The 14,212-nt window shown below is 42.8% G+C and overlaps 1 protein-coding gene across 5 annotated transcripts in view; it reads left to right on the top strand.

The window, feature by feature from the left end:
- The window catches only part of Eip74EF (Ecdysone-induced protein E74), a 248,097-nt gene that overhangs the window by 111,468 nt on the left and 122,417 nt on the right, over window positions 1-14,212 (top strand). For all 5 annotated transcript variants that reach the window (XM_084601385.1, XM_084601383.1, XM_084601384.1 and 2 more), the window contains one exon: window positions 7,380-7,506. In XM_084601385.1, coding sequence (XP_084457511.1) covers window positions 7,380-7,506 — 127 coding nt within the window. The remainder of the gene's footprint in view (window positions 1-7,379; window positions 7,507-14,212) is intronic.

The raw sequence follows: 14,212 nt of genomic DNA, 5'->3' as shown, positions 1-14,212 counted from the left end.
ACCATAGGCGATCGAGTACAGAACATGCAAGACCAAATTTGAGTACAAGTGTAGAGGTATTTGAATCATAGGCAATCACATACAGAACATGCAGGGTCAGATTTGAGTGCAGGTGTAGAGGTATTTGAACCCTACGAGATGACATACAGAACATGCAGGGTCAGATTTGAGTGCAGGTGTAGAGGTATTTGAACTATTGGCAAATGGGGCCGAAATTTGAGTGCAAGTGTAGAGGTATTTGAACCATAGGCGATCACATACAGAACATGCAGGGCCGAAATTTGAGTGCAGGTGTAGAGGTATTTGAACCATAGGTGATCACATGCAGGACATGCAAGGCAAAATTTGAGTGCAGGTGTAGAGGTATTTGAACTAAAAGCAATCACATACAGAACATGCAGGGCCAAATTTGAATGCAGGTGTAGAGGTATTGGAATCATAGGCGATCGCATACAGAACTTGCATGGCCGAAATTTGAGTACAGGTGTAGAGGTATTTGAACCACAGGCGATTGCATACAGAACATGCATGGCCAAATTTGAGTGCAGATGTAGAGGTATTTGAACCATAGGCGATCGCATACAGAACTTGCATGGCCAAAATTTGAGCACAGGTGTAGAGGTATTTCAACCACAGGCGATTGCATACAGAACATGCATGGCCAAATTTGAGTACAGATGTAGAGGTATTTGAACCATAGGCGATCGCATACAGAACTTGCATGGCCGAAATTTGAGCACAGGTGTAGAGGTATTTCAACCATAGGCGATTGCATACAGAACATGCAGGGTCAAACTTGAGTGCAGGCGCAGAGGTATTTGAACCGTTGGCAAATGGGGCTGAAATTTGAGTGCAAGTGTTGAGATATTGAAACCATAGGCGATCGCATGCAGAACATGCAGGGCCGAAATTTGAGTGCAGGTGTTAGAGGTGTTTGAACCGTAGGCAATCACATAGAGAACATGCAGGGCCTAAAAGCATTGCCACTTGGTTTCTGCATCAGCATAATGCCTCTGCTCGACCGAAGTATCAAGCCATAAGCACAAAGCTACATTTTGGCTGCCAGCGTCACTGGAGCTGAAATTATACCACTTGGAGCAAGGTTTTGTAGGGAGGCTTAAATATTTAGTGATTCCAGATCTCAGCACTGGTGCCAAAAATCCCTCCCAAACAAGGATTAGTAGGAGCCAGTGGCTAACTACACATCGGCAGTAATTTCCACATCAACCCAAGCTGCTGTGCCTCTCCAATGCCTTCCTACTATTGGTGTTGCCCGTTTCTGTCCTCATGTCATTGCCTCCCTGCCCCTGCTGTAGGTTCTCTTTGTTCCTTGATAGGATGATTAGCTACAGGAGGGGAATAATGGACCGAATATCCACGATTTTTCCAGACTAAAAGGCCTCTTATATTTCCTCGTGTGATTGGTCATCCTTTCCTGCAAGCATTGAGAGACAACTCCAGTTTACAAAACGCTGATGCAATTCTGAGCAAGCACTCCTTTTTGGTTCAGACTTTAGAATTTAAAATTCTGGTGGAGAAGTGCTGCAGTCATATTGAGATTAGCTGATGTCATACAGGCAATCGTTTGGGCCCACTATGAACCGCGCAGTTTTTCATCTGTCTCTTGGAACATTGGCGACAGCGCACGTTTGACCTTCACTGTCCCTTCTATTCCTATGTCTTTGATCCCCAGCCGAGCGCGCAAACCACTACACCATGCCAGGCTCCTGAGATACAGATCTTAATTTTCCTTGTCTAGCATGAAGATGATAGTAGCAATAGTGATGATGATAAGTAACAAGAAACGTAACGAGCTTTCGTTTTGTGTGGGTTCAGCAGGGTTAAACCACAGCAGCTTCTTTTTTAATGTTTTTGCACTAGCATCTGAAAGAAAAATCCCGAAGTGTTGATACATGACATTTTTTTTTCTTTTACAATAACCTGTAGTGTTTATGTCTATGTCTGCTTACAGAGCCATCTAAATTGCGTATGCATGCAAAGTATTCACAATAAGAAGTGCTGATCTTTTAAAAAAATAAGGAAATGCAGAATAACATATGTAAAAACAGCAATAATTGCAAATGGCACGCATCCATATTGCTTTGAAAATAAACGCTTGAAAACTCGTGGTAGTTGAATGAGTGGTGACACATAGGCATGTTAGGGGCCACTTGTAAAAAATGTTGGCTGCTAAAGCAGTCTTGTGGAATGTGTTTGAAGCTAGCTTTTTGTCTAAAGGTTATACAGAGTAGTTTAGCAAGTGCACGTCTGTAGGAAAGCCTTACAGGGGTGCCAGGCCACTAGGCCAGCAACCTGGGGGTTGCCATTATGAGCTTTTGCCAGTCGGCGTCCAGCGCAGGGTTTTAATCATCCCTTGTAGCCAGTGCGGTTCAAACTGTATACAGTAAAACTCTCTTATAGAAATCTGTGACAACACAGCTGTCATGGAGCGGTTGAAACCAAAAATGATATTACATGACGGAAAAATCGCTATTCATGATTGGTAATTCTGCAGACATAATACACAACGAAAATTTAGTGTCTCTACTCCTATAACTCAACAGTATTAAAGGCTGCAGAAAACGGTGCAGAAAATGCAGCGTTGGCGTTGTCGCCGTTCTGAGCAAAAATTACGAGCATGCGTTTGGTAAATGGCATCGCTGAGCTGGCAGGAATTGGCAACTCTGGTGACTCCTGTATGATGGGAGAGTGAGATTGTAATGGAATGCTCCGGTACCCTGGGTTACTGAGGCAGACATGCTACATTCTTAGATTGTGCAGGCACTTTTGTTTAGCTTGATTAAAATGGGGCTTTACATCTATGTCGGGTGGCCCTGCACATAACCAGTGCTGATAAGTACGTCTGAGACCACAAAAGCACAGATTAAATTATTAGTGGTTAAAGGAGTAGAAAAGTGTGCATGTATGGATGCGGATCTGCTAGACAAGCCTCAGGTGGGAGCCATTAATGCTGCCACGTCATACCCCTGATTAAGCGCAGAGTGCAAATGTCCTTTCCAATCAATTTTGCTTAGTACCAAATATCATCAGCAGTCATAAAAAGTATCCAGGGAAGGCTTGACTTGGCACATGGTGTGTGTGTGTGTGTGTGTCCCCCCCCTTCCTCTTATACTGTATTATAGTAGAGATATGTGTCATATATGTACGAAATATACTATGGAGGACATGCACATACTTTTACATCACTGGGAATGGCACAAGAAGTGGACAAAGCATATCTTGTATGAAAAAGCATCACACCAACAACAAAACTGAGATGCATTTGATAAGTTTGTGCATTTAATAAAATAAAGAGAAACGAGAAAGTGTAAAATGCCTTTTTCTTTTTTTCTTGCAATGTTTTGCTTGTGCTTGCTTCATACATAAAGGTTGGACTTTAAACTTTAAACAAAAACAGTATGATAGTAGTATGCCGAAATCAGGGTCTGAAATTCATTTGTAACTGAGAAAGCTCAGTGTTCTTGGCTTATATAAAAAATAGCTAGCTGGGTGTTAGGACGAGTTACACTCGGTCAGGCCTGAAAATGAACTACTATTGGTATTAACTGTAAGATAAGCAGAGCAGTTGTGCGATTTGGGACATTGCTCTGCTAGCTTACATACCTCTGCAGAGCAGGAAGCACTGTTTTCTTGCCTCCCTGCTAGCTAAACTCTGTTAGTTGGTTAGGTAATCAACATTTAGTAGGACACTACCATGATGCTATCCATATGTCTCACAAAAAAAGTACTGCCCCTCTGCGGTGACTCAGTGGTTACGGCGCTCGACTGCTGACATCAGAGTTGCAGGTTTCGTTTCAACTGCAGCGGCCATGTTTTTTCATAAACACTAACCGCACGGCACCTGTGTAATGTGCGATGTCAGTGCACTTTAAAGAAGCTCAGGTAGTTGAAATTTTTGAAGCCCTCCACTGTGGCGTCCCTCATAGCCGATTTCGCTTTGCGGCTTTACTCTCTCACTTACCCAAAACAGAAAGAATATTTCCTGACTACCGCGATGATTGAGCAGTATTTTCATCACTGCCATCAATATGCAGACCACATCTCTTTAATTTGGTCCGAATCATAACATGTCAGCATAATTCTTAGAAGCATTTCTCATAGCTTTTATCTTGCGTTATTTTTTTAATGATGATAGTTATTCCTTATGCAAGCGCAGCTCCAAGTACTACCATTCGCATGTTAATTGCTGGTAAATAAACTCTTCATATAGACAAAAATGTCAGTGTGTACTCTGATTGACTCTTGACCACACTGGATTTCAGCATGAAATCACTGAAAAAGTTGGAAGCCATTAATTGAAAATAATACTCAGTCCTCCAAAAACCGAGTTTCTATTCTCCTTGCCATAATTTGTTCAGCATCTCAATCTTATAATAGTAGTTCCTCCTGTCAAACAGAGTACAACTGTAAATTTTTGTCCTACTCAACTGGATTAGTTAGTATACATATCTTTTTCTCAGCTAACTGAATTTTCCAACATAATCTAAAATCACTCAAGCATTCTGGGCTATTTTATTTCATAAGTGATTCAATCTTCTGTGACACTGTCCAGGTGAGCCATGCAGTTCTCGTGAACTTCTCAAGGCTCAACAATTTCACATACTATACGGTATACAACCAGAGAGAAAAACATTACTTCACTCGTTTCTGCTTAAATCAGCGAAGGGTATGTAACTCTTAGTCATCATCTCTGCTTCTGTAGAATCCTCTGCTTTAGTCATCCATAGACATTGTCAGGCTGCTTTACCTTCAAGTGTCCTCAGTCATAGCAGTAAATGTTCCCTCCCCTTTGGTATCATTAAATGAGCAGAAAAAAGAAGGGAGATACCTCAGTTCCGCAATCTGCATCGAAATGTTACTTCGTCTACAATGCCTGTTAACGTGATTGGTAAAACTAACTGTAACGAGGTTTTATGCTTGTTAGAAAACTCTAAGCTACTACATTATATCTAAGATTGTCAAATATAGATTTAAAACTCCACTTTAACCAATCTAACGATAGTGCCTGCATGGCGGAAGGGTAGTGTCTCTGGTTTGATATCCAAAGGTCCTGATGGGTTGGTTTGATTTCCATCTTGGATGGAGCTATCCAAATTTGCAGCTGCTGCAAACCCACTCATGTCACATGGCCTCATGATGTCATGCAGTGCGCCAGCCAGTCACTGCTAAGCTACCTGCCAGAGGCATGCTCATGAGTTTTCGCTCACAATGCTGGTTTTAATGCTGAAGTCGGATTTTATGGAGAATGGGGCCTTCAAAGCTATCATGTTAATGGTACTCTAAGCAAATGTATCGAGAACATGTATGTGGCAGACTTTGCTTAGTATCTAACTTGATCTGGCTAGTGTTGATCCATGTCGTGATCTGAATCCGACTACAAACTAGCACATGATTTGGATTACAATCTGAGCACAAAGTCTCATACAGCTCAGATTATGATCTGCATTTTAGCCCGAGTGACTCAACTCGGGAATGAGCCTGCCAACCTACAGCCGTGGCTACATCTTTGGACAGTTCTTTCAAGTAGATGTATTCCCTGCCATGGGTATGTCAAAATTACTCAAATGGTTTTAGGAATTGGGCATTCCTAAAGCCATTTTCTCAATTTTGTTGTTCTTGGGTGCCAAGATCTAAATTCTCAGTGTGCATCGGAAAGGGTGGATTTCTACATGTTGCATCCATTTCTACTTGAATTCAAGGTGGCAGAGTACTGCTGAACTTATTAGAACATTTCTGTTGCATATTGATGACTTCAAGAAATACATTTTGTCTGCAGGACTGCATTGTTCTGGAAAGGAGACTGCCTGCTTATTGTTGCTTTGGGCACTGTTGATCCACTGACACACCTCTCATTCTGTAGGCTTTGCTATCGCTGCATTGCTGACCAAAGCTGTTACGCTGTATCTCGTTTACTCTCCTAGTGCCAAGTAAATGCCTGTAATCAAAACATTAATTTACCATGTTATGTGTGCAAATGCAGGTCGAAGCATTCTTTTCTCATATCTTGCTAAAAAAGTAGAACGATTCATCATACTTTATGGGCGGTAGTATGAAATCTTAGAGGGCACTCCAGATATCATTAGCAAGAGCTTAGTTGAATTGCTGCAAGTCTGGGGCTTAAGGTGCCATGTCATAATGAGGCGATAGGGGCTACTACATGTTCGAGAATGTGGGCCAGATGGCTAAGTTTTCAACTGCTTACTCCGATAAAGCATTAATTTGACATCATATTCAGCCCTCTAAGCCATGCTTTGCACATTTGGTTCTGCTGATGGCAGGTGGTGCATACACTCACCAAAGTTGATATTGATGTTCACAAGGTAGCAAGACTGCCAAAGATTACAAGAATGGTGGTAGCAAGTGATAGTGCTTGTAAGGCGACTGTTGGCAGGATTATGATGTAATTGTCTAACCCACTTATAACAATGCCACTTTGCACAGTGTATTGGACATAAAAATGGACAGCCATAGCGCCGTCAACTTTGCCATGTGTTCTATGGTAAAATAACCTGCATATAACAACGCTGTAACAGTAGATTCTCATGTTACATTTGGTCACTGAGTGCACCCGAGCAGGAAAAAAATACTCACAAACACTTGACCATGCCAGCCAAACCACATCATGAAGTCCTAAGAATGATCAAGTCCCTGCGGTGACATCATTTGTGCTAAAATCTTTCGCTCGGCTATATGCGGCGGTTAGACGCCCTGTAGAGAGATAACAACAATTTTGCCATGAAGCAGTTAAATTAAATTTTGATGACATATTTGCCTGCAAATAAATGAAAAATATAAGCTACTTCTGCTTTAATAAAATTTCCCAGGTTTCTCATGTTTTTTTTTTTTGTTGTTGTTGTTGTTCTGGCTTAGCCCAGTTATAACAGTTATTGGTTATAACATTGATATTTTCATGGCACTTCAATATAGTTATAAGTGGGTTTGACTGTATTTGACATCATGCTGCTGTTAATTGCAGTTTATGTGTGATATGATGCAATAAAGAAAGACCATGTATATTTTTGGCAGCTGCCTATGTACAACACGTGCAAGTGCTGTTCTTTTTTAAACCTTATTTTCAACATGCATTTTCATAAAGTGACCTGGTCAGCACAAAGTGAAGTGGATTTCTGTGCTTGCTTTATTGTGATTTGGAGGCATAGAATTGGTGCATTATGCTTAAGAATAGTGTTGCAACAAAGAGAGCACTAGAGAAACAACACCAGTGTGACATCAGTGCATATGTGGTGTCATCTCTTTTGTGTTGTTGTCTTTGTTGCATCACCGTTCTTAAGCATACTGGAGACACTGGTTCATTGTGAATTCCTGGCGCTGATGCCTTTGATATGGATGTCTTGCAGGTGACAGTGAAATTAGAACCGGGGATAAGCCAGGCATCCTGCGTGAAAACTGAGCGTGCAAGTTCTGTCCACCTTCCTGACAGCACAGCTGATATTGGCAGCCCAAGCTTGACACAGCTCAGCCCATGTAAGTCCCTAACATATCTTGAGGCAAACGTGATGCATGATCACAGTCTGCGTGCATGCAGTATACAAAGGCACATGAAAAAGAAAAGGAGGCTTTATTTACACATTGGGCAAAAACATTTGCACTTTACTCCACGCTTATTGATATCCATCTGTTCTATTACCTTTTGAAGGTTGGGTTGTCTTGTTCATTTGCCGTTTAGAGGTTTGAGTCTTCTGGTTATGGAATCCAGATTTCCTGAACTTAGTGGAAATGACCGGAGAAGGTTGTGCAGTCTGTTCTGGCCGGTAGTAATAGCAGGAAGTGTTAAACACCTTCTTGATGGATAAATTCGGTGGTTAATAACTGTGGGCTCAGTGCTGTATCTGAGCTGTTGCTGCCACAATGTGGCAGCATGTTACAAAGATGAATTTGACTTGAGGATTGACCTCAGCTACAGCATAATCACCACATTGCATCTGGCGAAGCACAACGGCCCTACTGAGCCAGTGTTCATCCTGGCATTCTACGATAACTGTCCAGGAAGTTCTCAATTGTTTGAGTAGGCGTGCTATTATGGGCCACATTCCAGAACATCTACATCTGCACTGTCGGGAAGTGCAGTAGTCACATACAATTTCTCGTTTTCAATTTGCTGACTGAATACTTTTATACCCAGGCACATTTAATGCGATAGCATTAAAGCCTCTTTTCTGCAGAAACTCTGGCAAAAAATCCCAAAGAACGCACGTAGTTTCCAATGAATGGAGATTGCATAAGGGTGCCAAATTCTTGGGATGGCCTATCTAAATTTTGAAGTCGCTACTGAGCTGACCAGTCATTGTGAGCTGTGCCGACGCAAGCATCTGCTGCCACTTGCCTAGAGAACATGCCTTGGCATAGCCCCTCTTCTGTCTCGTCTTCTACACTCACTTGCTTCCATTGTCATCGTCGAATGCTTCAGTTCTTGCTTGATCTTTTGTGCTTCACTGAGGTAAATATATGAGGAAACGAGAGCTCTCCAGCATGTTTGTCAAAGCTCAAATTTCGGGGGTCCAGAAGGCCAATTTTGAGGGTGTCGACGGACACTTTCTGTATACACTTCTGCGGACACCTGATACCCAGTTATGTGGAAGATCACCCAAAGATATATTTATAAAGCCCCAAAAAGATATATCTATAAAGCCCCAGTTCAAACAAGCCACTCAGGCATGCCTACATGGTCTAAGAATTGCGTGTCTTACTCATCACCCAAGAGTTTTGGAAGGTTCGATTCCCCTCTCACCCATTCATCTGAAATGAGATGCCCGAGTTGGCTGTGCCTGTGCCAGTTGCGGATGGACACTTTCTGTACACACTTTATGCGGGTTCTTTTTGCACCGTGAGCCTGCTAATGCTTACACATCAAAAATTGTCGGCACGACTCAAGGAGGAAGTAGCTGGCAGGCAACATAGCCGAGCGCTTATTCTTCTATGGGTTGTGTGATGCAATGACACCACATGACGTCACAAAGTTGAAGGGAGCTGCCAACTTGGGTTGCTCATTCAAGTGGGGAGTCTGGGATAGGGATCAACGTTCTTGGGCTCTTAAATGCCAGGTCAGGCATATGCTGCTCCTAGGCCGCCACACAGGCATGTTTGTACGGCTTGGGCAAAGCGAGGCTTTACATCTATCAATGTTGGGTGGTTGCTTGAGACCAGTAGCTGGGTAATGCAGTATCTTATGTATATATGATAATGAGAATGTGCGATTTATTAAGGCACAAATTAAGCGAGCAGAGACTACATGTATGCGAACAAGGAACTGCAAGGGGAGCCTTAGAAAAGAGTCGTACCCGTAAAAATGGAGCTTAAGTGTCCTCCATAATGTTTTGTCCATTGACACATGCTGAGCTTTGATGAATTCCTCCACTAACACACTTCGGCATCTGAATGGCACAAGTATAGTGCTCTGACATGAGCTGCTATCTTTTCTTGCTTTCAGTTTCTGCTGCAGAAGTTATCTGTATTTATCAGGTTTTATCATCTCTACCTCAGCAGTTGAGTGCATACAGCAAAATGAGCAATTCACTGTCTCTTTGGGGGTTAGCTAGACCGATTTGGCAGCATATACCATTTTGAGAAATATGGGTGCTGAGGCAGCCTGTTTTCAGTTGTCTCTTTGTATGATTCCATAGTGCTTTCATTTAAGCCTGGCCACGCCAAAACCTTTTCGACAGTTGGATAAGGACATGCTTCTGTTCAATGTTCTGCTTTGCCCTAGTTGCCTTTTGTAAGCATTAATCAAGCCTCGTGATATGCTGTGTTTGTTGAGAACTTTTTGCTAGAATTGTGACCAATTTGGTATGTGGGCGATATGCCTATGGTTTCTACGGAAGCAGAAACACCACCTTGTGCAAGGGGATACATGGAAGATTGAGTGTGAGGCATTGAATAGTGATCGCTGCTGCTGTTTTACTTGCGCTGCAGTAAAGCTCTATAACTGCTCCTCATATATAGTGTAACTTCGTGGAAATTCACGGCAACTGTGCAGCAGTTTATTACCAGGTTCCAAACTTCTTTTTTTGGTAGATCACCGTTGGCATGAGCAGCGCTCACCACTTTGTTCACTTTTACTCCAAATGCCATTAGATACTGAAAATGCAGTTGTAGGAAGTCTTCATTCCAGAACACAAATTCTTCAAAAATTATGTACTTGCGTTTCGACTGTGTTTGATGTGGAGTCTACTGTGCACCAATTGGTCTAAGAAAGAGCTTTTGCCTTGCAAAGACTGTGTCTTCAGTGCCATTTTCTATTCTTTTGTGAGCTTTTGGTAGCTATTTAAGGTGCTGCCATATGCCACTGGCACCTGCTTATGGTGATAATGCTAAGCTTGGCAGTAGCGACAGACAGGTGTAATCCTGGGAACACACCTTGGCAGCTGGCGCCTTTGTCCCAGTCATTGCTCAGCCCCTTCCTGCCAGTGCTCTTGAGCCACTGCATTTCACTGCACATTTAAATGGAATCATTCCTCCTGATAAAGTAAGTATGTGGCATGCCCTTCAAGTCGCCTATGAGGATCCCGTCATGCTGCCCCGAACCAAAGGTAATGTGACTCACCATACTAACCCAAAATGCATGGCGCTGAAAACGACAGGTGCCATATATTGTTGGCAGTACTAGTGCTAGTCTTCATAAATCTTTGTGCCCCTCTGATGTCCCTTGGCTGCGTGGATGCAAGGCCTGCTGCTGCAGGAGCCAACAGGAGGGAGTCACCTCTTCTGAACCTAACAGTTACCTTTGCAGGTTTAAAAGGAAGGTACGCGTTTGGCCAAAATATTCCAAAGCACTCTTCTTGTGTTTGAAATTTTCTCGGTCATTCTGTAGAGAAGATATGAATGATTGCTTGGGTCCATATGCTCGCGTAGCGACAGCACGTGCTGACGCATATACATATAAAGTACTTCCTAATATTTGCTGGGTAGCGTGTGAAAAAATCGTTTACCGCCGAGGCATGCTAGATATTATTATGTTGGACTGTACATCAATAACCATCATGTGATGAATTTAGAGTCCCTCTATTAGGGGCGGTGACAAGGGCAGCATTTTTATGCGAGATTGCGGTTATATAACTATACTGTAGACAGACGATAAATCCAGTCGATATAGCAGCGTTTGAGTGGCTCCAGCTGTGCGACTGATTTTTGTCGACAAGCTGAAATCACTGTCACAGAGACTGAAGGGGCAGATTTGTCAGCTGTCACCTGTGCTCATGCAGGTTTAAACTACCATTGATTACTCAAAATGAAACTGGGTTTTGCCAATAACAACCCCACTAAAGCTAGTACATTAAAGCTGTCCGCTGAGAATCAAGATAGTTGTTGCACCTTTCCTTTCCTCGGAACGTGTTTTCATTGCACCTTTTATTTCCTCCTTCATGTCCAGGGTGTCCACTGAGACACCTAACAGTGACTGCACATTTCTCTTTATGGTTTGGAAGTCCTTTCTGCACCCTAACCCTGAGGCTTGAAAACCAGCACCACATCTTTAAACTCGTACATGCAAATGTCTGCATGTTCTTGTGTTTGGAAGTGGTTGTGCATGTGCCTTTTCATTTTTGAATTCCTGCTCTCCAGGCCTCAAATATCTGACGGTACTTTTGTGTGAAAGTGACACTACTAATGCATTAAAAGGTGGCATTTCTGCCTTGGTGGACAAAGGTGCGGTGCACAATCCCTTGCCAGACATCAAGTTCTTACCTCGGGTAGGCATTTTGAGGCTTCATGGTGAGACTAAAGAGCTAAGGGTGAAAGTAAAGCTCAAATAAATGGCAGCTTCTTATCCATGCCACAAGTCTTGCTTTGGAACTGCAATAGCTGGTCTCTCAACAAAGGTTGCCATTGCCAACACAAACAAGCGTCAATTTGCCCTGGCTACTGAGCCATAACTATGATTCAGATGATCATGACTGGGCACGGTGTTCCTCCATAATGGCTACACAGGTAGTGGCTTTAACAGAAGTTTGGCACGATAAGGACTAAGAGACCATCTCCAATTTCTTTCCAGTCAGCAGTTGCATCAGTGCTGCAGGTCCATTCGATTTGTCTTTCAGGGTTGCATATATTACATGATAGCAGTTATTTGTTTCCTTCCTGAATGACTCATGGACACTGTGGATGCATACACAAGGTATGGTAGTCGGAGACCTACTGATGATTCCTGTAGTTTTGGACACGCCAGAACTGCTCAGAAGTCATGCCATTGAGAGCACCCTGAACGTGCCGTAGTATCGTTGAGAGGGTAGTGATTGGCACCAACTTCTTTTTGCCAATTATAAGATCCACACCTGCTTAGCTGCTGACTGGAAGAGTATGGCAAATTCTGCAACAAGGCAAACTTTTAACAAGAGTGCAATAGCAACAGTGTAATTACAAAAGGGAAGGTACTAGCAAGTACACGGGCATATAAACAAACCTACTGAGAAAAGACTTGTATACGGGAAATTAAATTCCACGAGTAATAGTATAGAACTACTGACAAAAGAAGATATTGCAATGAATACTGCTGGGATGTAAAACAATACAAGAAGCAAATAAATAAGGAACTTGAAAGAATGAGGGGACTAGTCCAAAAAAACTTTGAACTGCTAAATACTTCTCGGCTGACTTACACTTCCACCAGCACGCATGCACCGACAGTCCAAAGCAATCTGTGGCTCGCGTTTCCTGCACCTTTGTGACCACAGCTGGTGCTAATGTCCGATTCCCCGCGCTGACAAGGGAAAGTGTTTGCTGTACACATGCATCTCAGAATTCCAGGGCAACAAATTCACGAGCTTGGACATCAGCTACTGCAGGTTTGTGACATGGTATTGAAGATGCTGTGAATGTTTATATGCTGTAACCCAAAATTTTTAATTCTAGAGTTGGCAAAATCCAGTTTAATGTTTTTCTTGTTTACATCAAGTTATACTGTTAACAATGAAGTGCAGTACTCAGATGATAAAGGGCTCATCATGATATATTCATTGCACTTCTGCCAGTGACAAAAGAGGTTTCATGTGGTGAGTCGGTGGCACTTCTACGCTGGTATGAGGGCATTAGCACAGGCATCATAGTGACAAACAGCTCTTTCACCCGATGCCCAATTGGGTGGGTTTGCCAGGCGCACTCGAGAGCATGCCATCTGTTTTTATGCATTAAGAGCGTGTCTGGGACTGAGGCGTGTCCCAGCTACTGCTACCTTTATGTCAGCACGTCTGCCTATTATGCACACACTGTGGCCATATGAACATTATAAAGCGTTCCTGTGTTCATCTGCAGATGCTGAGTATCATACAAAGTGAAAGCTAAGCTTACATTTCATTACATTTAGCAAGCTGGCCTAGCGTAATGATATTGTAGGTTTCATTTCTAAGAACCGCATTCAACATCAACATTGTTATAATTTTTGCATGGTTGCATTTGCAATGAACTAACCTGCATAACTGAGGTGTCAGTGCAGTGAAGTGTGGACTACAGGCTCAACAAAGGAAGTGCATACATGGCATGGTGTTCAGTCCTGTGGTGGCTAGTGTAATTGACGGTGCCACGGACTATTGCACAAACTTGCTTTGACGGGCAAAACAGAAAACCTGCCAGCCACGTTTGGAGTATGGGGCATGAACTTTCTGTCCGTTAACACTATCTGATGCACATATTCTGACTATTGTACTGCCGCAAGTCCTGCCGTCACATCATAGTATAGTAGGCATCCATGGGATCCACCAACTGAGACTGCATGAACGTGGTGAGGAAAACAACTATTACAGGGGACAAGTGAATTTGGCCTCATGGAGGAGGAGGAAGAGGAAAAACGAGCAATCACCTGAAGGAAGCAGCAGGTAGAAATTGCTTACTTTTGTGCCGGCCTTTAGTTGCCGAGGTGTTATTGGAGGCATATACACACATACACCACAAGAGACTACTGTTGCCGTTGTTGCTGAAGTTCCCGGTTTTATCAGATTACCACGTGTATTAAAGTTTTTGCACCTGCAACTTAGTAGTAACAAAGATCTTCTGCACAGCAGGTATGTTAGGTATGTTAGCTGAGGCCTGGTAGAAATTGCTTACTTTTGTGCCGGCCTTTAGTTGCCGAGGTGTTATTGGAGGCATATACACACATACACCACAAGAGACTACTGTTGCCGTTGTTGCTGAAGTTCCCGGTTTTATCAGATTACCACGTGTATTAAAGTTTTCGCACCTG

This window comes from Amblyomma maculatum, chromosome 4 (genome assembly GCF_055883805.1).
Source record: "Amblyomma maculatum isolate TAMU_Amacu chromosome 4, ASM5588380v1, whole genome shotgun sequence".
Taxonomy (NCBI): domain Eukaryota; kingdom Metazoa; phylum Arthropoda; class Arachnida; order Ixodida; family Ixodidae; genus Amblyomma; species Amblyomma maculatum.
The sequence above is the reverse complement of the archived record's forward strand: the minus strand, read 5'-3'. Positions and strand labels throughout refer to the sequence as shown.